Here is a 24,727-nt window from a genome sequence, read left to right as displayed (position 1 = left end):
CGCACGCCCCCCACCCCCGGACTTCCACTCCAGAACTTGCACGAATATTGGCAACAAATTTTATGACGCTTTTATTTGTTTTTCTCTTTTTTCCCAAGCATCCTCTTTGCAGACATAGAGGGTTTCACAAGTCTGGCCTCCCAGTGTACTGCTCAGGAGCTGGTCATGACGCTGAACGAGCTCTTTGCCAGATTTGATAAGCTAGCAGCTGTAAGTTTTCTATTATAATTCTGATATATTTTTTTTCCTGTTGCAAGAATGATATACTGTGCTGGTTCACTGGATTTCTGTAAATATTCACTGCCCTAAAAGGCAAGCTATTACAAGCATGAAAATAAGCTGAATACTTTTCTCTCCTTTATTATTGTTATTATTTTTTTAGGAGAACCACTGTTTACGTATCAAGATCCTGGGTGACTGCTATTACTGCGTGTCTGGGTTGCCAGAAGCAAGAGCTGACCATGCACACTGCTGTGTTGAAATGGGAATGGACATGATAGAGGCCATCTCGTAAGTACCGTATTCCTCGTGGAGAATTTCAGAACGAATAGCAAGCAGATTCACTTTCCAGTTAGGTCTTCCTTGCATTAATAGTTAGGCAGCCAAACCAGGGAACTGATTCCCACAAAAAGGGAGACCCACTGGAACCGGAAAACAAAACACAGTAAAGGTTTGACAGCAGAGAGAGAGATGCTTGATTCCATTACAGCCACGTGGATATCAGAACTGAATCTCCCAATGAGAAAGGCAAAGGTTATTGTAGTTAGTGGAAGTTTCATTCCCAAAGGAGAATTCGAGTGAGCTACAGAAATGTGAAATCAGAGGATTAATAATAACTTTATTAAATTGCAATCACTCTGCACTTACCTGTCTTTAAACCAGCTTCTTTCTTGCCTCGCAATTCCTCTGCTAAGCTCTCTCTTCTCTAGTTTAACTACTCCTCCTTCATGTGCCCCTGTACCAAATAGGTGAGATCCAAGACTTAATTTAGACAAATTAATTATTGAAGAAAGTCGTCATGTTGGTCAGACACTACCTGAGATACCCATGGTGTTTTTATTTTATTACCATTTATTTCCCTGTCTTTAGCTTTTCTTTTTAAAATCTGTTCTGAAGCTTTGCCTGCTCCTGAGGTCAGACTAACAGTCCTGTATTTGTCCTGACTATTTCTGTCTTCTTAAAGAGTAGCAAATATACAATCCGTATCTAATCCTGTTACTTGGAGGACATATTGAATATTGTTTGCATTAGACGTGGGCTTTCACATCCCAGTTCTTTCAGAATTCAGGGAAGGGAGATTATTTGGTCGTCTTGAAGGCACTGAAGTCTTTTAATTTGGTTCTGCCTCTGTAACACCTTTTTTCTGGTTATCCATCTTGTCTTACATGTCCTCCTTTCTGGCTGCAATGTCACTGTTTTTACTGAAAGTTTAGGTACAACATTCATTCAGTTTGGAATGGTAACTGAGCTGACCTTAACATCTACCCTGTCCTTGCCTCACAGAGACTGCTTCTTTTTGCCTTGTTCTCTTCTAATTTTTTCTTTGTGAAAGCAACTTCTAAAGTGTTGATGGTACTAACAGAGAAGTATAAGGTCTCTTTGCAGTTTTCCTATCATTCCATTCAATAAATTGACTGAATTTCCACTTCATCGTGATAAAAACTAGAAGTACGTATTTGTTGAGCTTGATGCAGTACATCTTAATAATTATGATTTCTGCAAGGACGCAAATGCACATCCACACTTTTCAGCCTCATTTTCACAACGCTAGTGCATAGTTTGAAAAGCAGAGTTTTCACCTAGGAGACCCCATTCAAAGAGCAGTACGCAGCAGCATTCCTTTGCTTTGTATGCAGTGTGCACTGTCAAGACTTACTATCTGTACTTTCCCAGTTTTAAACTGTGTTGCTTTGCACCAGTCTCCTTTTGGGGTTTGTATGCAAAATACAAAATAAAAGCAGTTCCAAGTAAGTTGTTTTCAATAGCCCTTGGAAGGATCCTCTGCCTTCCTTGCAAAGCACAACTAAGTAGCAGGTGAGGAGGTGTCTTGTCAAATGCTAAAAGGCATGATTCTTGGTCACCTGCCCTATGAGGGAAATACTGTGAACGTTATGTTTAACCAGAAAAGTCTCACTTTCTGCATTGTGTGGCCTGGTGAAATCCCTAGACCTTGACACATTGCTTTGTAATCACCCACAAGGCTACGTAACACCTAGGACATCTAGACTTCGTTGATTAACTGCAACCCACCTTACCTTGGAATAAGCATGGAGCTGAAGTGCACTGAGTTTGTTTACAAATAGCTCTTCATCAGACTTTAAAATTTGTTTCACACTTGATGTACAGTGAACGTATTTAACAACATTATCTAAATCTGGAATGTGACTCGCTGTTCTCACTGCCTTTGCTTCCCCCTCTTCCTCCTGCCCTAAGGATCAAGATAAGAGTTTTCACAATTAAGGTAACAGATATTTACTGAACATTGATTTGCAGGCCTCACCAGTGCTGGGTCCTGTCCATAGTTTTATTTTATCTGTGCACAGTAACAGCAGGGAGTGTTGCCCCAGATCAGAAAGACAGAATTATATTCACTGTACTATTGGTATAAATGGAATAAAATAAATAAATAAAGGTAGCAAAGGATATTTCATTTGTCTATAAAGGATAACCAAGCTCATTTGTTTATCTGCAAAGTCTGAAAAAAGTCATGTTCTCAACAGCTATACTGGGAGAAGGTCCCAGGTCTTGTCAGTAATGTGGCTTGGCCCAGGGTGCATGGGGTTTGTAGCACTCCTGCAGTGTGTTGTTCCTCCCACCCCAATGCTGTACACACACTGCAGCTGCAGTTTTCCTTGCAAGGGATATGGCTGCAGCTGCATTTTCATTACCCCAGTTCCTATTGCTCTCCAAGGTGATGTGGTTGAAGTTCTTTCAGTTCATAAGCCTTTGGCACCTCACCAGTATAGAGCTTCCCTTCCCTGCTACAGAGGGTGGAGGTATCTCAGCAGCTTGTTAATAAAAATAACGTCACTTCTGTGAGCAGCTAATGAAACAGGAGAAGATAGGGATTGTAAGGAGAAAGGAATTTTAAGGTATGGTAGGAGCTGTTTCAAAGAGAAATGGTCTTGAATAGTCTTGTAAGGGACACGTATTAAGCTGTGAGGAGTGAACTATATTCCAGAATTGGTCTATCTTCAATCATTCATCTTCATTAATAACTAAAACATTAATATTAAAATTGCGCTGATGTTAAGAAGATGGGAGGACTTATCTATCAAGAGGCTGTAGTTCAGAAAGGACTAGATGAACTTGAAAGCCAAATAGGTTGAAATTTGATAGGTACAAAATGCAGCTTCACACTGCAAGGAGATAACAACACATGGAAAAGTATTGTTCTGTGTGATGTAGGTGGTTTTCCCTGTGAAATGTGGATATTCTGGGAATGATGTGACCAGCAATAATAAGAAGCTGAGTTGTTCTGATGGCCTCATCAAGACTTTCCCCTACCCACATTCCTGAATATATTTTCCATGTGAACAGCCCTTGAAGTTAACTTTTGCCCTAAAAGGGCAAAACCCACAAAGTATTCCAGCAGTCATCTTGGGAGTAAGCAGAGCATCCAAGACCTCATTAAAATCAGTTTGAGTATTTGTAGCTGCCTGTTTAGAGTGACTGCAATAGATGTGGTTCTCTGGTTTGCTGCTCTGAGTGCATCTATAAAGCTCTGTTCGAGCTTTCCAACTGCAGTGGGGTATTTCACACACGTATCGTATTTCATCTGTGGAACAGCTGATGCTTGGTGCCATACAGACAAATTAAGATCTCTGAAATCATTTCCTTTTACTCTTTGCAACAGGCTATTACTTTTAGTGAGGGTCAGAATCCTGGCAGGTTATGTCCAGCTTTGGTACGGAGCTCAGAGACCAGTGCTTTATTCCTTTCACTGCCCCAAAGAATTTTTTCATGAGTTCCCAACTTGACCTTAGGGGATTTACCACTAAGGATTTACCACTAGATTGGCCAGCCAGACCATCAAAGTGCAGTACAGCCTATCCATTTTTGTTTTGTCGTCCTGGTGTTGTGGATGAAGAGCACTCTGTGTATACTTGAATAATGTATAGGTCATTATGGATTTTAGAATTCTGGGTGTAAGTTTGTGCCACTGACTACAAGCATGCAGTTCTTAGTGATGTCCTTCTTTTCCCATATCTCTTTTCAGATTAGTCCGGGAGGTGACAGGAGTTAATGTCAACATGAGGGTTGGAATCCATAGTGGGAGAGTTCACTGCGGGGTCTTGGGCCTGAGAAAGTGGCAGTTCGATGTGTGGTCAAATGACGTTACGTTAGCCAACCACATGGAGGCAGGGGGCAAAGCTGGGTAAGTTGCTTTATCAAACCTGTCATGTTAATCCATATGTCATTTTGCTTCTGACACCTCATAGCAAGATCTGGAAATGAGGGAGAGAGGTTCAGGCAGTCTGTATGTCTGCCATAAAATGAACTGTGGGTGTAGCATTTTAAATGTGTACAGATGTTGGCAAGGTTATTCTGTTCCATGTCTACATGTCTTCGGTTACAGAAAATCTACCAAATCCCAAGATGGGCACATCCTTCTACGGTAAGAATTGAATTTATTCTCTATGAAACAAAGCTGATAGATACAACAGAAATTAATAGGTCTCTGTGTGAACACTAGCAGAGCTGGTCATGGTTACAGATGTGACTATGTTAATAGTGTTTGCTGGAGAGCATACCAGCTATCAGTGGATATTATAAGAAGCATTATTTTAGACTAGCTTTTTGTTTTGAAACATTCCTTTGAGAGATCAGAATCAGTTCTTTTTTACCCCTTTATGGACCAACTGAAGACTAACTTGCTGCCAAGTTGTCCCTGTGAGAAAATTGTTCTACATGCCTTTCCACATTTTCTCTGCTCTGGAAGAAAGCATAAGACTATGGTACTTCATAGGATACCTCTACAAGGTACGCTGGTACCACAGTGATTAATGTGATATAACAAACAAGATATATGCTATAGTATATATTATATGTGTCTGGTGCATATACATGTCCTTGTGAAATGCATATATTTTCTGTAAAAGATATCTGCTGTATGTTAGAGCAAAGTGAATAAAAGGATGAGTGCTTTTTTATCTAAGGAGGTACTTATAAATTGATGTGGAAGATGTTTAATATGAAAACTTCTCTTCAAGAAGATACCTCCCTTCCTGCTTCCTTTAAAATAGACAAAATCCTGCACTACATCTGTAAGAGTAGTGGCATGACTAAATAAATTGTTTCTTACTACTTGTTTGTTTTAGAACATGGGACCGGTTGGTTACAGGAACGGGCATTAAAGACAGGTAATAACTCTTCAGAGATTACAAAACCAGCTTGTCTTTTGTCTCATTCAAGGCGCATCCACATAACAAAAGCAACTCTAAACTATCTAAATGGAGACTATGAGGTGGAGCTGGGCTTCGGAGGGGAACGCAATGCTTATCTGAAAGAGCACAGTATCGAGACCTTCTTGATTGTACGGTGCAGCCAGAAACGGGTAAGAGCAAACAAACTAATGCAAGTTTTAGACACTTTTAATAGCTGGATGCCCTCCAGCACATCAAAGCAGAGTGAACACCGGTCTTTTTAGATGAATGAGGACTGTTCCTGTACAAGTTGTTGACTACCTGACCTCCAGTGACAAAAATTCCTATTTCACTTTCCTCCTCCTGAACTTCTATGTGTGTAGAAGGGGACATAGCCACCTTATTCATAAGGTTTCTGTGCAGAGCACTTTCTAGTTCTATCAAAGAATCTGTCCTCAGTTGTTTTCAAAATCATTGTGAGAATGTTGTTAATACAGATATATTTTTTTCAATTAAATATAATGCTTGTGCAAGTTAGATTGCAATAGGAAGCAATAGATTGAAAACACAAAGATCTCTGTAGTATCAGAGTACAGACAGAGGTGCTTTTGCCCACCTGCTCACCGTGTTGCCACAAACACAAAGCTCCCTATTTAGGGCAGTTCTTATCATCGCTTTTCAGGGTCTGTTTCTGATGATGGGAAGATTTGGACGGCCACTGTGGCGATGGGATGAGATCATACCCATTGGTATGAAATGAGTCAAGCTACACAGAATAAGACTACTGGGGCACTACTGATTTGAGCTTGAGTCAAGTCAAACTCAGATGGACTTCAGCTAATAAATCTTCTTTTTGAAGTGACGCTGCCCATAACACAAATTAGGCTTATGTTATCGCTAGTTTGTATTCTTTCAAATAACGGTAGACCTTAAGACCAGAAAATGACCTTTTTGCTCATCTAGTTGGGCCTACCCAGTAATGTTTCTGTAAGGCATTTCTGCATCATAGACACTGCATTGTCATTCAGAGTACTGGCAGGCATATAAAGGTTGGCCTGAACTCAAAAATCATTTCAAATGTTTCTGAATCTAAGACCAATTAAACCTTCCCACAGCCATAAATATGGCTACCATGAGATTAAATGCATTAGTGTTTGTGACATGTTCCAATAGCATGGTTCCTATGAATAACTGTAACACCTATATAGAAATTGTTTGCTACCATTTCCTCATTTTCTGAGAGAATGAGAGAATGGAAGCCTCAGATCTCCTTAATGGATATTGTGTAAAAAATCTCTAAGAAAATCCCATATCATCTGTTAAAGAAAGAGGCTGATGTTTTGGTTTTTATCTGCTCATGAGATAAATCTCATTAACAATTGTCAAACTTCAAAAGAGGATTAGGACTTGCAGTGCAAGATTATTGTTTCCTGAGCATCGCTGCCTGTCAGTGGGCCAGCTGATGTTTGTGCCTAAAACACCTCTTCATTGCTGGGTACATTCAGGAACATAAAGCAAAAGAGCCTTATGGCCAGGGCCCATCTTCAGGGGTGGAGAAGTTATATTGACTTGTTGAATCAGGAGCATGCACTCGCATGTCCTTGCGGAGGACTGAAGGTCTCTGTTGAGAGAAGAGGAACACTACGGTGGACGCCAGGATTCTGCTCCTTGTGTAAACAAAACACTCAAAAACAGAGACCTAGAACACTTGGGACTTGATTTAGTTTTTTAACCCAGGGCCGTCTTGTGACTAGGAGACTGGACAGAGACTCAGGAGAGATCTGGATCCCATTCCAGACTTTGATTTTGGGGAAGTCACATCTTTGTGCCTTGGTCCTCCATGTGTAAAATAAAAATGTTCTCCGCCTCCCTTCATTCTTTCACTACTTTATCTGTATTTATTAGAGCTTTATTACACAATGTAGCCCTTAACTGCAGTTTCTTGGCACTACTATAATGCTGCTCTCACATGCTGCATCCGAGTAATTAATAACTGGGACATGCACCTGGCTTAGGTAATTACTGTACTGAAGAAATTGCTACCCAAGGTCATGGATATTAGTGTTTAGAGTTTGAGTAACTCCTGATTTGCCCATTCTAGTACTGCAACTTTTTTTGCTCCTATAGCCATTTTCTATCCCTTTGTGAATAGTTTAAAGTTCTCTCCCTCTTTAAAAACTCATTTTAACATGATAGGAAGCTCAGAAGTGAAAAAAAGCTTTCTCCTGTAGCCAACAGTCTCCCTTGAATATTTTGCTAGATGCTAGGCAAAGTTCTAGCACTTCACTTTTTCCTTCCTTTCCTTCTTGATTTTAATGACTTTCTTGTGATGTGTTTAGCCAGGTTTTCATTTGAGTCTGTTCCAGTAAAAGCCATAAAATGTTCACCTAGCTTAGTAATGGGTTCCTGTGAGTCGTGTCTGGGTTCCTGCTATCCTTATACACAAGCCCCAGGATTCACAGAAGGGAGCTCGGCATGTGTGCCATCATGATCTGGGCTAGTGGCAGCTCTTCTGTTGGAGAAAACATAAATCATCTCTTACTTAATTGTTTTCTTCTTGGGCCCAGACAATGGCAGGTTAAAATTTTCCTGCACCCTGTGCTTGTTCTATTCACATGGCTTCAATTCTGGTCAGCTGGTTGTTTTTCTGAGTGGAAAAGAAAGTTGTTGGGTTTTTTTTAATCTTGGCCCTTCCCAGGGCATTGGTTATATCAGGTTCCCATAAGAATGGTTTTTGGTGGGTGCTTTGGTAGGTGATTTTCAATTGGATTCTGATTTCTGCAAGGTGATAAAGATATCTTAACACCTCCTTTGCTCAGGCTGCCAGTTGCCTTTCTGTCCACTGCAGTGTCTGCGCATTTCATGCAGAGAGTGACAGGGCTTGTCCCTCTCTAGCTAACTAATTAACAAGTCTGCTCTCAACTTCCAAACAACATTATTAGTTCTTCAGTTCAAGCAGTACAAGCTCACGCTGGAGGGTCTTATCTTCAAATCCTTCTGTTAGCTCAAGTGGGATAAGTTACATCTGCATCGTGCTATGCAATTCTGATGCCTTTTCAGAAAGCACAAGATGCTTAGCTGCAACTGGAGTTGGGATAGTGCTTTCATCTTATTTAGCTGTGACTTCCTGAAACACTGACCTTTTGGGGCTCTTATTTCTCGTGCTTGGTCTCTGCATTTGGTAGAGTTTGAATTTCAAACAGATCTTACATCTGCACGTTCTGGTAAAATCAGTCAGTGGGAAAATATTCTTACTGCCCTCAGCAGATGGCTGTTCATACCTTAAGTCAGCCATGAATGGGGCATTGAATGTTTTTTAATATATGGACCATCAGACTTTTTCATAATTCTTTCCTTTATATGTAGTGAGTAAATTCCATTGAAAAGCTCAATGAACTGGAATAATTATTAATATGTATATAACAAAATGAGTTTAAAGAATACAAAATAATGGGAGCAGAAATTCAGTTTAATTAAAGGTGTATGCTAGAGGATCTAATTCACATTGAGGATAATTTGCGTTATCCCAATAGATGACCTAATTAACTGTTTGTCTGAGCTATTCTTCAGTTCACATAGGCATATCAGGTCCCTCAGTCCCATAGCCATCGAAACCCACCAATATCAGTTCAAATGAATGCATAAAATGTAACAGCATGTGCTGTCATACCCTTTCTGCTTACTGTTTGCTATGGGGAATCATAACTTTGAATTTCCTTTTTTGTTTGTTTGACTTTTTCAGCCATTAAATGACTTTGTGTTAATGCCATTTCTTTGGCACGGAGTAAATGGGAGGAACATTTATCTAATATTTTTGTTCCAGGAACTCTCACGTGTTTCGGACTTGCTGCTTCTTTGGAAATAGCTTTTTTTCCTTCTTAAAGATGCTGTTAACTAAAATATATTTAGTTGAGTTTCAGGAAAAAAATAGCTAAATTTTGGTCGCTCAGCCTTTAAAATAACATTTCCAGAGCTGAAAAAAGTCCTGGCTTACTTTCTGATACGCAGAAAGATCTTTTTCTATTGAAAGAGAATAAACAGTAGAAATTCAAAATCTGGTTTGTTCAGATTTCTCTCTCCTCATCTTTCTCCCTCCTAAACCTGCTTTTTACCTTTCTATTTGCTCTGTCCTCTGATGCTGCTGCACTTATGAGTAAGCACTTGCTTGTGTAAAAGGCTTCTTGGATACCCCAGAGAAGTGCAGGAGTCACTTCATTATTCCAGTGCTGTGTTCCCCCAAATAAAAGCTGTTTTTCTTTTTTTTGAAAACACAGGTCCAAAGGTGCAAAGTTGTTTTTCTTGCATTTATTTTCACTTTCTTAAACTAAGATTATAAGGAGATGATTAAAAATATGAAACAGTCTTAACTATGTGATTCCCATGCATTTCATTGCAATGTAAACCTACATGTCTGTGGATATCATTTATAAATCAACACTATCTTCTACCTTGCTGTTCCTCAAAGCAAGTAAGAAATGCAAAGATACATATGAGCTACAATGAAGACAGGAACATGGAAGGAAAGAATCTCTTGGGCCAGCAAACGTACATCAGTGCTGTTGAAGGCAATATGTATATCAGATAATTCTTGTCATAAGTTTAGCAAGCTCCACCATAAAGGTCCGCTCAATCTTCTGCTGTGGTTTGTTTGCTCCCATTAACGCTAACAGAGGGCTGTTTTAGGACGTGATTGCTCTGATGTCTGAGAACATCCTTTAATCTCCAGTTTATATTTATTCATCTCCAACTGTCACCTATTGTTTTGTGTCAAAGTTTTCTTGTAGCTTGAAATCGCCTTTTTGTGGTGCTTTCTTTCCTAAAACTATTCTTTTACAGACTTCAATCGTATACCTTCTCTACCTCTCAACCTTTTTTTTTTCCTCCTCCAATCTTTTCTCACAATGAAAGCTGTCTATTTTCCTGGTCATCAAAGGAAACCTTTACTTTTTGCATAGCTCCATTACCCTGGTGTCTCATAGTTATTCTGTGATGAACTAATGTGATAACTAATAGTTAACTGAAGTTTCTGACTGAAGTCTTTAAATGAATGATCTTGCTTTTTCTACATTTGAATGTCTCAAGTCCCATTTCTATTATTCCAGTCCTCAAGTATCCAGTGCTATCTAATATTGCTTTTTTCTTATGTATCAGATACTACCTCTGCTTCTCTCAGTAGCAAAGTCCATCATTAATTCACTTTCTGCCAGATGGGATGAGGAAAAAATTAAACAAAATCTGCCCTAAGACTGATCCTTGAGTAACTCTACCACCAGCTTTCATCCAGCCTGATACTTCCTCACTCAAAACCACCTCTTGCCTTTCCACTATAAACCAGCTCTTTGCCCAACTTCTTTTTCCCCATCTGTGTTATCCACTAACCTCCAGCACGGCACTCTGTCAAATGTTCTGTGGAAAAAACAAGGCCAGTGAGCTACTGTATTTCTGTTGTTTAGAAAATCTTGGATGCTCTCAAGGCTGTTAATCCAAGCCCAGCATTTGCAGTTCTGTGTCACGATCTCTAATTAAATAGCTATTAAAAGTGTCTGTTACCAGAACTGAAATTGCGTTTGGCAGTTGTGCAGAGATCTGGGATGGAGGTTGTCCTTTTTACTTCAGCACATTACACTTCAGTTTTGCTTCCAACTTAGCCATATTTTCCGTTTCATAACACTGCTCCTATGATCCCTCTTCTCTTTTCCTTCTACTGTGGTGGTGGTGACTATCTGAAAAGAGAGACAATCTGTTCCTTCAGTTCTAGATGGATGTAGCTTTTGTAATCTCTGTTATCCTCATTTTATGGGGTGACTTCTGTCCTTATTCACTGTTTTATAGCTGAAGTAGCATTTCAGCTATCTCAGTCTGGAGACTCTCACTTTTTTTCATTTGTTTGGGATATATATTCCTTTTGGGTTTAGTACCTTAGCATGGAAGAAACAAGAATTCTCCAAGGAGGTCTTTGCCCTTCCTCCATTACTAGCTTTGCATCTTCATTCTCTGTCTGGAAAGTCGATGTTTCCAGATAGACAGAGAATTATCAGCTAGAATTGCTAAGACTATTACCACATCTGTTTTGATACCCAAACTTAACCCTAGGCTTTCTAGTGGATTAGTCAGAAGAACTTCTTCATCCTTCTCCAAAGTCATTTTGACCCAATCTGGCTTTATTTTATTCATGTCATCCTTTTTTTTTTTTTTTTTTTTTAAATTTACCTTGCATCCTGTAGAGTTCCTAACACACAGTGCTGTACCCCACTTCCTCCAATTTTGTATGTATCCTTCTGGAAAAATGCACTTTACTCAAAACTTCTGTCCCAGTCATTACTGCTGTTCTGTGATACATACACTCTATGTATCACAATATTCAGTTTAATTATCCTTATAGTATCCAATAGTACAAATTCTCATGTTGCCCAAGTTTCTGGAGTTTGTATAGAAGCATGTAACCTGGGTGGTTATTGAGATGTTTCTGCTCTTTCTGCTCTGCTGCGTTAATTAATTTCCAGAAGCTTCACAGCTGCTCTTCTAATCAGTTCTAATAACTGATAAAAGCTTTAGTCTGAGAACGGTGGAAAAGTATGTCTTTGGAGGAGTGGGAAAGTGATCTGTGTTTAAGGGAAATAGGATTTTAATAGCAAATTAGGTTTGCAGTTAATTCGATTGTCCTGAAAATTGTCAGAAAACTGGGGAAATGCTATGTGTTGAACACAAGTGGGAACTAAATGTGACTGTCAACAGGTTAGCAATAATGCTGACTAAACACAGTGTGCTGACTGCACAAAGTAGGGAAACTGAAAAAATGTTTATTCTTCTTTAATGTGTTTCATTTGCAGTAAATACGGGCGTTTCTTTTAACAATAGTAAGTACACAACAATTTCAGGAAGAATTGTTGATGGTGGCCTTAAAACAGCTCAACAAACTTTGGCTGTAACTCCTAGAAAAACAATTCTTATTCTTTTCTAAATAGTGTCCTGGAACTCCATCCAGCTGAAGAAACAGAGTGGTCATTTAAATGTTGTGCATGTGAGTCTCCTAAAACTTCATCAGTCTAATGTGATTTAATCACAATTCAGCCAGGTTCCATTAATGTAGATTTATGAAGGCAATGGTTTGCAACATGTATCATTGCAAGAAATGTCTTGATGTCCTATTGACATGTGGGTGACCACATAGGACATCAAGGCAATTTCAGGAATAATATATATAGCTGAATCAGAAATGTCTGATCCATGCTCATATTTCACTGCTTTGTTGCACTGATAGTCATCACATATGTTGCAAAATCTTATCATACACTGTAAAAAAGTAACATGGGCATGCCTGATGCCATCGATCAGTATAAGAAAATCCCAGCTATTTCTGCAGTTTTGCTATAGTATTGCTGTAGCTCAGTGTGTGGGAACCAGTGATGGGAACAAAATAAAACCTCTGGGAATAAGATTTACAGTCTCTTTGCGAGTCCAGATTTAAAAAGTTCCCACAGCATCTTTTGGAGTTTAGCCATGTCAAATTTGAAAAACTCATTACTGTCAGAAAGTTCTGTACCTGCTCCTGTTGTTGGTAGTATCTATGATGAGGAGGACTGAAAGGTATCACCTATTCCTTCTCTTTATTCTTTCCAGTTTTCTTATGCCTTAGGTAGCACTGTGCGCAAGTTGTCCTCATGCTGTCCTTTAACCAGGAAGAAGCAAAGTGAGGATCTTCCTAAATTTCCATAGAGGAACTATGAATTTTTTAATTCTTCATTGTTAGAATTTATTTTTTTCATGATCCACTGAACAAGTGATCTTGCAGAAAATAACTTGGTTCAACTTTTAAAAATGTCAAGTTGTAAAAAAAAATGTTTGATATGAGTACTGATACGTTAAAAACAAAGTCCCTTTGCTCAAGATAATATAGTAGCATAGTATGTTATTTGGGAAAGCAAAAAACCACTATCCCTATGTATATATTTTAATCTGATTGGAAATAGTGCTGAAACGTGGTTCACAATTCTGTATAAACTGTTTAAAAGGTAAAGGGGGAAATACTGCTAGAGTTCATGTAGCCATGGATAATTTATGGTGCTTGATGTCATGGTTAGAAATGATCTCAGAAGTGTATGTTTACCCCTTTGTCCCAGCCTTACCTCAACCCAGATGTGTCAATAAACGTGTTCCTACTGTATGAGGTCTTTTATTCCCTTCAAATTAATTAAGTGATTGACATGAAGTAGAAGTAATGTCTCAGAGTCACCCAGCACTAGTTTTGACTAGTTTTTGAAGCAGGTAGATAGTTTACTTGCTGGCTGAGAGGGTTTAGTGCATCTGCTTGAAGTTGTCATTAAAGCTTTTCTCAAATTCCAACCAAATTTGCTAAGGCTGACTTCCTGCTGGAATGTTTTTAGTCATGGGGGAAAATCTGTTGTATGTATCTTTTATCATCTGTTGAGGTAAAAGCATTTGTAATGTAACCAAATAGCTTTGCTTTTATAGGTCCCCAGACTAGCTTTATTGTCTGGGTTTTTTGATTGCTACTGGTTGAAAACCCTTCACTAAGCTGTAATAAAATGGACAGGCAGCATCACTTTTAATACTGAAAACAATATATATTTTCTTGTAGATAATGGATCTATATTTTCTACCAGTTTTCTGGCATCATATGATATATTAAAAAAAAAAGCTTAATTATGGAAAAGGGATTGCATCTAAAATGCTACAAATGATTTGAGAGACCATAACGTGCTGTGACTTTTAAAAAACAAAACCTCAAACCACCTCGAATCTGAACATCAGCTTTGCATCGCATTTGTGTATTTTTAGAAATGTTTAAAAGGCAGCTCTCCTGGAGGTTATCCAGTGGCTCTGTCATGATTGCTCATGTGAAATTCGTCTGGTGCCGAGGGATCAAGTTTTCAGCGCTTCAGGATGATGAAGCAGTGGTGGGTTGGATGCGGGGAGGAGGCTGGCTTGATAGGCGCTTGCAGACCTGGGGGCATGCCACGTGGGAGCACCCACCAGCCTTTCCGGCAAGCTTCCCGGGAGCTGGCAGTTCCCTTGGGCGATTCCTTGGCGCTCTTTCACAGCTCAGGTGACTGCTAACAGGGCATCAAGTTTCCTCAAAATCCTGCAGCTGCTTCTGGCTGGGTGGGAAAAGAGCTTTGTTGGTAGCCCAGGGCTGCGGTGACCACAACGGCATGTCGTCACGGGGCTGGTCAGGTGTCCGGCGCTGGTCTCCCATCGCAAGTGGCACCGTGTCCCCGGCTCGTGGTCGGGAAGCCCGCAGGACTGCGCGGGAGGACAGCTGGTCCCTGCGTGGGGAGCATGCAGACTCGTGGGAAGTGCTGTCATTGGAGCTGTCTCCTCTTTGCAAGGAAAGAGATGATGATTTCCCATGGTTGTCAGTCAGGCACTGAATCTGAACAGGCTTTTTCTTCTATTAAAAAAAAGAAAAAAGATTAAAGCAGTATAGCACTTGACAGTTAACTCTCTGGTTACCATCGAAATAACACCAGGTATTTTGCAGACTCCTGACAGGTACACGTTACAGCGAGTGGCAGGGAATCAAAGTAAATAGGTAGGGAAAGCAGACTCCAGGCAAAAATAGATGCAGACCAACCTGTATTTTCATACAGAACTTAAACCATTATTCAGGTGTCTGAACACCTTCTGAAATCCAAAATTAACTATTATGTCTAACTTCTTCAGTACTTCCATGGAAGCAGGCAATCTCTTGAAAAAAGCTTGATCTCTCAAACTAATAAATAGCCAAGTTTTAGATATCAGCACTGTCTGATCCTTCAAGCTTTCCAAAGTTTGTCTCTCTTCAGTAAGGATGTGGCAATTGCTGCCCCTCTGCCTTGTAGGGCAGCACAGCTGAATCACACAGTCCTCATGGAGCAAACCTCTGGGAGCAGTCCATGCTAAAGATCGAAGGGTTTCGCTGTGTACAGCAAACTCCTGTCTTTCCATAGAAAACATTCCACGTGGAAGATTGCCCATCTTTTTAAACCAGAGAATACATTCAAAGTAAGGAAGTAGCCAGCCTATTTTGTGGCCTAATTACATGTTGCACTTCTGCTTTTTTTTTTTTTTTTAACTGAGATTGAGCTTGAATAAAAGCTTTCAGTCAGATGCTGTGCAAACTTTGCAATAAGCTCAATTTACAACCACAATTCAAAACCATCTCTAATAACAAAACCAAAGACCCTGCCTGAAATTCAGGAACGTTGCTGCCAATGACAAAATTTGTGGCTAGCGTTAGGGGAGAGAGAGACAATTTTATCACACACTTGCAGCATCGTTATCCTTAGCACTTACACAGTAAAGTTGTTTGCAAGATTTATGTTCTCTCCTTGTCTCCTCTGGAAAGGTGTTCTGTTTTTGCAAGTGTGGAAAGTGACCTGCAGAGAAAGATGTTCTTCATTCCCATAGTTTCACAGTTCCTATTCTCTAATTGGATCTTTCTGCATGTCCTTGAATCCTTTGTGTTGTGTCGCTTGCAAACACAGCAATTTTTTTTTCCCTGTTATTATTTCCTATCTGAAATGATTCAGTTTATTTAAAAAAAAAAAAAAAGAAATGGACGTCTCTCAGTTTTGGAATGTTCTCTGTGTTTGCACAGGTTATGGTGGTGGTTCAAAACAAGCAAATGAGTAAAATGGTGGGCACCACTTAGGGGAAGTCTTTTAAATTTTTTTCCCGTGTAGGTATGAAGAGAGAGAGCAATGATCACCTTGGCCTGCTCCTGGTCAGCAGCCATTTCATAAAGTTCAGGAGATCAGAAATGAGAGGTGCTTGGAGAATGACTGGCACATAAATGTTTCAAAAATGATTCTCCATTTCTTTCTTACTTGTGTTTCAGAAAGATGAGAAAGCCACAATAGCCAAGATGAACCGTCAGCGCACGAATTCCATCAGCCATAACCCGCCACACTGGGGTGTTGACCGGCCCTTTTATAACCACCTCGGAGCTCACCAGGTCTCCAAGGAGATGAAGAGAATGGTAATGCCTTGCTTTATGGTCATTAATTACAGTTCTTCTTAATACAGTGTTATATATCCCCCCTGCTTTGTCTGAAGGTTTTTGCAGCCTTGAGGGCATTTTCCAAATGGCGGTGGTATATTCTACTTTGACTGCAGAAGTAATAACTGGTACATCCGGAGGTGAGTGTTTGTGAGATGAGGCCCAAGGTTGTTTGAAAGGGGAAGCGAGGCAGAATGGCACAAAGAGAGCTCTTTTGTTTGACTTGTCCTGTGTTCTGAAAACTGATCCAGGCTGGTCGAGAAGCCTTGATTATCTACAAAAACTCCTCAGTAACCCCAGCATTCAAATAGCAGAAGACATACAATTCAACTAGTCCGTAATGGACTTTAGCACCTGCAGAGATCTCTTATTTGCATTGTAACAGCTAGATGCCATGCACTTTCTGTAAGCTACACGTCCATATATACTCATGGGTCTACAGGAACCTTTCAGGAAAATGGCAGCTCTGTCACATGAATTATGTGAGATGCTACCGTATTTAACTCTTGACAATACATTCTAAAGTATATGGACTAATTGACCTAAGATAGCAAGTTTATTCATTTCTTGCTTATACCCTTCATTCCTTCTAAATTAAAATAGGTAAGTAGCTGGTAACTAGCACAATCAGACTGGGAACACTTTTATGGCTCATTTTAGGTAAAGTTGGAGATGATGAGATCTTTGTTTCATCTTCAATAAAGATGAAGAAAAGAGAGTTTCAGTTATGATAGGCATTTTGTAATAATAATAATATTTATCATCTCTATAATAACTCCCATAATCAGATTGCTCTTTGAGCATTAGCTTGTTAATCTTTAGTCAAAGTTCTAAACAAATGAATTCCCTTTAACATTCTGTATGTCAGGATAATGTAGGACAAAATTAAAATATATTTACCTTGGTCACACATGGGGATGTTTTTCAGATTGGAAATGTCATAACCATTTGGGGATTGCAAATCACATTCTGTTAGTTATTTTGCATGCACAATATATAGCTGCATATCCAGCTTGGAATTCACCCACTGAGTTTGCAGGATTTTTGTGTTCCCTCTGCAGTTTATTAGGGATGATTGAAAGTTGGAGTCCTTCTGCAAACAGTTTATCACACTGTTTTGACACTTCATACACAGTCAGAAGTGGGTATTTCTTGCCCATTTTCTTGCCCATTTCTTGCCCAATGTCAAGATTCTGCTCCAGTTCACCAAGGCCCTAGAGGTGTTCAAAGAACTTTTTAACTTGAGATTCACCTCCACAGCTTTAACGTTTTTCAGCCTAGCTATAAGGCACTCACTGCATATGGTGTATTCTAATGGGAAATGCTGGCACATTTATTAATAGTTGGTGCTAATATTATTCAATCATAATATTATTTTACAATGCTAAGCTGAATTTCTTAATTTCCATAGCAATGCTTCTTTCCTTTCTCAAATCTTCAAATGAGGGTTTCTGACATAAGCATACAGATCTGTGGAAGTGTGCATTTTTTATGTGGGCTTTTCAATAGGGTGCACTCAATAGGCGTGACATTATTAGGAGAGCCTAATCACACTAGCAGATAATTATAAGTTTCTTTGAATAGCTTTTAAGGAGTTCTTGTATCCTCCTGTTCAGAAACAAGGTGTGAGCATGCCAAATGGTATTGTGCTTCTTGGTGTTAATTACAGTTTGCTATGTCTAGCTGGTTATTCAGTTGGAAAAACATAATTATTTATCAAAATATCAAGCTGAGTTCTGAAAACTTTGCTGCCCATTGCTGGTAGGAGGAAAAGATTCTCTTCTTTTTTCTTTCCTTATCTTGAACCCTTTCTTGCAAAGGTATTTACCTTTTTATGAAATCAGCTGCTCAGAAAGTCTTTCCTGGTCGGTAGGCTTATGTTACCTTTTGTAGCAAGCTCTTCTTGGAGAGGCTGATGTTGTCTGTGTTGAATGGCTCAGGCTTCTTTCTGAACACCAATTTAAACCTGATTTAGATATATTATTACTTATTCTCAGCTAGACTTTTTGTTGTTCTTTGTGTACCTTTTTTTAAATCTGCTATTTGCAGCATTTCCTACTGATGTATCTTTGAGACGCTACGGTCAAAGCTAAAACATGCTGCTCTCCATGCAATAGAGACCATTTTAACATCTGCTAGGTGGATATTTTATTGATTAGATCATATGAGCAATTTCTCTTTCTCGGTTCTCAACTCTTTCTCTGTCTTTGGATTAATTAAGTGCTGATTTAAATTTGCTTTTCCTTGCACCACCCAGCCTTGCATAGTATGACTTTATTTGTATGTACTCTCTCACATTGTGTTATACAGTTGCTGTGTGTGCTTAAACCTGTCTATACATGTATGCTATCTACAGACTGCCTGCTCAGAAATACAAAATACAAACCAACAACAGGGGAGCCGAGCTACAAAGGCTTTTTCAGCACTCCTCTGGGATGGCATCTCATTGATCTTGATAAGCAGCACCGGCTTTCAAAGCTCCTGAAAACGTGCTCTTTGTTCCACTTCACCCACCTTTCTCCAGCCCTCCTGTATGCAATTATATGTAGCCTTTTCTCTTGGGAACTACGGACGTGTAAGGTTGGATTAGTCCAGGAAGTATGCCGAAGGCAAGAAGTGCAACTTTGCCTTTCTCTTTAAAACCTGAAGCTCTTTAGCCTTCTAATTTTGAAACAGGAATTTATAAAGGCAATCATCAGATAGTACTATGTCAGGAGCAGGGAGATGTTACGGTGAGGTGCAGTTACAATGTGTTGATATGTGTATATAAATACATTTGTGTGTAGAGGGTAATATGGAGGGTTATAAAGGACCCGAATTTTTGTCACAGGATACAGAGCATGTTGCATTGTGAAGACAACTGTGTTTCCAGGAAAAAAAAAAGAGATACTTTTCTGGTGCTACTGAGAATTTCCCAAGAGACAATATTAAAGTTCCCAGTATTGCATTTTTGGGAGGGAACCATTATATTTAATAGAAAAGAGAAGTTTTTGGAGATTTTTCTTTCTTTTGAACACTGGCTCTGGTAGCTGTCTCTACTCTAAGGTTTGAAATATGTTAGTAGTAGTCCTGGATGAGATGGATTAGTATCAAAGGTGCCCATATACTCCTTTCCCGCCCCACTTGTCATGGCATTTCAACACACTGACATGTCTGAGTGCATCGGCACTGCATCGCACAGAGATGCTGGTCCAGCCAGTCTTGTCCGGGCAGGCAGTCCTGCCAGCAGGAGATGGAGACCCTGGACCCTTGCTTCTTTCTTGTGGCTTGGGCTTAGTCCCTGCTGGGTCCAGCTGACTTTACATAGTACTTCTGGGTTAAGTTCATATTGTTCACCAAGGCGCTCGGGAGTTTATTCAGGCACTCGCACATGCATATAAGTAATGCAAAATATTGCATATGTGTCCCTGTAGTGATAATCTAAAATGCCCTGGATAACTGGACTTATTTTCCTAGTCCTAACCTTCTAGCTAACTGGGGTCAGAGTCAGCTGAGATTACAACTGTGCTGTGTCATCCTCTCTTGCCCAACAGCCTCTCTGCCTTCCTCCTGTGCTGCTCTGCTTTCCAGAGCATCCCAGATCCTTCTTTTTCCCCTCCCATGCGTTAGTGGTGGACCTTCTTGCCATGCAGAGCCTCCCAGGAGACAGCGAGCGGGAAACACCAACATTGCCGTTGCTAATCCTGCCCTCTCCTTAGCCTTGCTCGGAGAAAGCCAACCCCAGGGACCTCGCTGAGTTGTGCTGCCATGTCAGGGGTTTCCCCCACCCTGTCTCCCCCCCGAAGCCTGTTATTTTAGAGGCTGAGAAAGAGCAGACACGAATGCCATGGGAAAGCAACCTCTGAGCTGGCAACCTCTGCTCTGAACCTCACCCCCTGGGCCTGTGTCATTGCACAGGGTGCTGTTTTCAGCGTGAAACGTATAGAGCGGTTAAAAGGTTGCCGTGCTCGCTTTACACAGGCCAGACAAGCTGAGAGAAGAAACCTGGACAAGACCAGCTTTGTGGCTATCTGCAGAATATGAAAAGAGCCAGAAAACAGCAGCAAAGCTACTTTCAGCTGCTTTCTCTTTTTATTGCTTTTGTAGTACGTTTTCTTCTTTCCTAAACAAAAACAGGCAGTCCAGGACCAGTTACTGTCTGTATCTCCGTGGAAATGCAGACTTTTGTACAATTTGTGATACACCCAAAGGCACAGAGTTCCCACAAGTCTACGTACGCCAGCCTTGTGTTCCCCGTTGTTGCTGAGGTCTAAAATTTAATTGCAAAAGGGTCAAAAATAAAACCAACTTGAAAGCATTTATGATTACAGGTATATTTATAGCTATAAGAATATTTATACACTACAAAGAAATACTTTGCTTTTCCCAGTATAGATCTCAGAGTGCTTTTATACATATTCATGGATTTTAGACTTCTGGAAATAATAGTTGTGCCTCAGTTTTCATCAGCAAAACAAGTCTGCAGAAAGAATTAAAAAAAAAAAAAAAAGATCTGAGGATTGAAATAGTATATAAACTGAATGAAGTTTGTTGTAAACAATAAAAAAGGCAAATGTAGGTACCTACCAAAGTGCCAGGGCTGTTCTAGATGACCAAATGTTTCTTCTTGCATCCTTTACCCTCGTATGCATTGGCATGGCCTTAGTTGGAAAACCATATCCAATTTGGGAATGCAGTCCTTTAGGAGGGCATGGATGAACTGAAGATAATTCAGTAGAGAAAATTACAAATCGAGAGAGTTTCAACAATGTGACTTGTGAGGAAAGGCTGAAGTTTTGGGTTTGTTTAGTCTAGAAAAGAAAAGATTGAGTAGGAACAAAAGTCTTCCAGTACTTGAAAGGCTGTAAGGACAGAAGATGGTGATAAATCATTCTCCATGTCTGCAAAGGACAGGATGAAAAATAATCATCTTAATTTGCTGCAAGGAAGAGCTAAGTTAAGAAAAATTTTCCAGATGTAAGGAAAAGGCTATATAAGGAGCTTAAGTAATTCCTGATTTTACTGAAAACATTTTATTGATTTTATTTCGAGACTTTTCAGTCTAGGGGGAAATAGCAAAATGTGCAAATATAAACATAATCATGTAAAAAAAATCCGTATTAGGATAATTTATAGGAAATAAAGAATATATGATAGACTTAAAGATATTGTGAATTTTCCAGTCTAGGCTGCACAGAATTGGAGGTATTTTCTCATCTATCTCTCCCCATAGAGAAAGGCCATACCTGCAGGCTATACCTGCAACACTCCTGACAGATATTTGTTCAACCCTTGCTTAAAAGCCTCAACAGCCTTGCTGGGTGTCCTCTTCAATGGTTTAATTATTTTTCCTGATGTTTAACTTCAGACTCCGACATTTCAGTTTTAAAATAGGCTGCTTCATGAGCTATTTGCAGTAGATAGAGAACAGATTAATCTTCTCTTTGCAGTTATCTTTTATGTGTTTGAAGACTATTACCATGTCTCTGCTCAACTCCAGTTCCTTCATCAAGTTCCTTCCATAGTTTGTGCTCTCCAGGCCTGTGGTGGTGGTTCTCCTCCTGTGGGCGCTTGCCACGTCTTCGATAAGAGGCAGTGCCCCACGCTGAATGCAGTGCTGCCCAGATGATGTTGGTCATTGCCTGGGTCTTACAGCCAGAGCTCCTCATGGTATGTCCCAGTATGAGGTTTGCCTCCTCTGCAGCAGCATAGGAGAGTCCAGAATAAACCATGGCAACTTGACTTGGGTCCGTCATCTACTATGGTCACACTAGTAGTACCCAGACTGTCAGAATAATTGCCCAGGTATTTTTTTCCATTTGATTTTTATCTCAAAATTTGTCTAATCTTTTAGAAAGCATCCGTTTCAATACAGATCATCCATCACAGTGGGCAGAAGTCAGCACTTCACGTGATCAGATGAGGCAGTGTCCCGGGCAGGGGTGGTGCTTGGAGAACTAAGACGTGACACAGCTGAATGCTACCTGGCTTCTAGAAAAGGAAACGTTAGGCGTGTCATGAGATCTAGTCAGCCATGCAAAGTCCTGGCCTTGTTTCTTAAGGCTGCTGTATGTTTATTACACTTATTTTGCACTGGCTGGTAGGATTGAGCAGCTTAGCCTGTTCCACTGATACATGCCTTGGGGAAGGTTTACTGTAGAAACAGGTACCTGTAAGTCCTTATAACCAAATGTGAGCAGAATTGCTAATGTGATTACTGAGCCTGGTTGTAGATGCCTGGCAGGCTTTCTTTTATTTCTTTCAGCTACTGGAAAGGTCTAACATCAGGAAGTTTAGAAACAGAAAGAGGAAACCTTGAAGATCTGCAATGCTGATTTCACTCTGACCATGTGTCTGTTATGAGTCCAAGTACAATTCACTAAGCATTTAATCTGCAATGAAATTGTGCGTGAGGTCAATGTTAGTTACAAAGTAAAACTGAAATTAAATCAAATAGGGTTTCTGCACATGACTGCAAGCAGATGTTAAAAATTTAGGACAAAGTTAAAAAATACATCCTGGAAATGATTAGTGCAATGAAGAATAAGCTTTTATTTCAGGTAGGCACTACCTGATTTGTGTGTTCTGTGTTGTTCAGAGCTGCGTGCATGGTGTAGTACATGATACTTGATTGTTTGGTGTTTACTTTCTAATGAAACAAAACTCATCTACAAGCCTGGTCATTCAACCATATAGTTCTTTGTATCATTCACTCCATTTAAAATCAGACAGTTCTCTGCATGTTGCATCACAAGTACAGCTTATTCCCACCCTCTGTTGTCTCCAAGTTGCCCATACAGTAGATTTTCTTGCTACTCAGAAATCAAAACCGGGGAACAGGTGCTTCAAAGGAACAAACTCTAGTTCTATGCCAACAAAACTGATTAAACACCAGAAATGATTACAAATTTAAAATAAAACTCAGTGGGGCAAGTTTTTCTCAGACAGTAGTGCAGCCCCATCAAAGGGAAGAGGATTTTACTCCATGAATGAGGCACAGAAGGGTTCACCCTCCTTCTAAAGGTTTTCATTTAACTTGAGGTCACCATTATCCTCTTTTCCAGCAATCATCCACTAAATCTGGTAATAGCAGCATTGACGTCAGTGGAGTTGGACAGAGGCACCCAATGGAGAAGAATTTGACCCGCTGTTTTTTTTGCTGCTATTGTGGTATTGAGAATCCCCTGAACTCTTGCTTGCTTAAGTAGGGAGAAACCCTCAAGCCATCCATTTTGCTGTAGTCTCCCTGTATTGCTGTAGACCTGGGAGGAAATTGTTAATCTAGTCTGGGTTTTATATTGCCAATTTGGTTTAGATAGCTCGCTAACAGTGAGGGGAGGAATCCTATCCTCCAGTTATTCTATATAATTGCTTTGGTGCTTCTGCAAAGAGGATTTGCCTGATTTAAATGTTCTGTGTTATCTCACTTAAAGGAGTGGGAGCCATATAAAACATTGTACATTGCTTGAATTGTCAGAGGCTTCATACAGTTTTATATCCTCATCTGCAAACTTAAACTTTATTCTAGTTGATCAGGGCTTGCAATCATCCTTGATTAAATTCTTTAAAAGAGGAATAACAGTCAGCACTTGTGTGCCTAGCTAATATGCAACAGCTGATCTGCAGCTGCTTTTGTGAAACTTAGTCAGAGTTTAATATTTGCTTGGAAATTTTGCATTGATAGTTTTTCCACCATTCCATACCGTGTTCTCAAATAAGCCATAGTCATAGAGGAAAAGGGGGGTTGACTCAAGACATTACTGAAAAGTGTCAGTCGGTCTTCAAATGGGACTAAATTAAGCCTACAGAAGTAAAGATATTGATTACTACACTTCCTGTGGTGTCAGGGGCAGCTTTGAACAGGTGGATACCAGAGATGAAATTGTGGCATTTACCAGAATCCTTTGTTTTTCTTTTTTACCAAAGCTTTCTAAAATGCACAGTAAGTTTTAATGATAAAAGGATGCAGTTCTGCAGGTTTGGGTTTGATTTTTCGGAGATGGTGAGCAGCTATGGCTAGTGCCAGTGAGAGATTTTGATTAAGGCTGGATAGGTTTGCATTCAGGCTGTCTGTGTCTGTGATTTAGGTGTTCTGATTCAGAGCCTGTTTGACAGTAGTTTCTGTAAAGTTTCTGTTGTCTTTATCATCAGCTGGAGTGTAGAGGTGAAAGGACAGAGATTAAGCAGCCAGTGAGTGATACAGAGCATTTCTAGGACTACCTATTTTTAGGTCTTTTCTGTTTTGCAAGCTCAGTTATGGTAACTGTTAACAAGTGAAGCACAAAAAAAACATAAAATTTCACTTGCAAATGTGGCCTTTCAACTGTAGAAATTTGGATTCAGAGTTCATACAAAACTGGAAATTGTATGCAACCTGCAC

General features: G+C 39.8%; 1 protein-coding gene across 3 annotated transcripts in view; it reads left to right on the top strand.

Moving 5' to 3' along the window:
- Nucleotides 1-24,727, top strand: part of ADCY5 (adenylate cyclase 5) — a 224,259-nt gene that overhangs the window by 160,054 nt on the left and 39,478 nt on the right. For 2 of the 3 annotated variants that reach the window (XM_067299310.1, XM_067299313.1), the window contains exons 4-9: nucleotides 99-210; nucleotides 383-510; nucleotides 4,220-4,378; nucleotides 4,580-4,618; nucleotides 5,416-5,557; nucleotides 16,207-16,347. In XM_067299310.1, the coding sequence (XP_067155411.1) occupies nucleotides 99-210; nucleotides 383-510; nucleotides 4,220-4,378; nucleotides 4,580-4,618; nucleotides 5,416-5,557; nucleotides 16,207-16,347 (721 nt within the window). The remainder of the gene's footprint in view (nucleotides 1-98; nucleotides 211-382; nucleotides 511-4,219; nucleotides 4,379-4,579; nucleotides 4,619-5,415; nucleotides 5,558-16,206; nucleotides 16,348-24,727) is intronic. The other variant, XM_067299311.1, reaches the window with a different exon arrangement.

This window comes from Apteryx mantelli, chromosome 6 (genome assembly GCF_036417845.1).
Source record: "Apteryx mantelli isolate bAptMan1 chromosome 6, bAptMan1.hap1, whole genome shotgun sequence".
Classification (NCBI taxonomy): domain Eukaryota; kingdom Metazoa; phylum Chordata; class Aves; order Apterygiformes; family Apterygidae; genus Apteryx; species Apteryx mantelli.
Note: the sequence above shows the minus strand (reverse complement) of the source record. Positions and strands in the feature narration are given on the sequence as shown.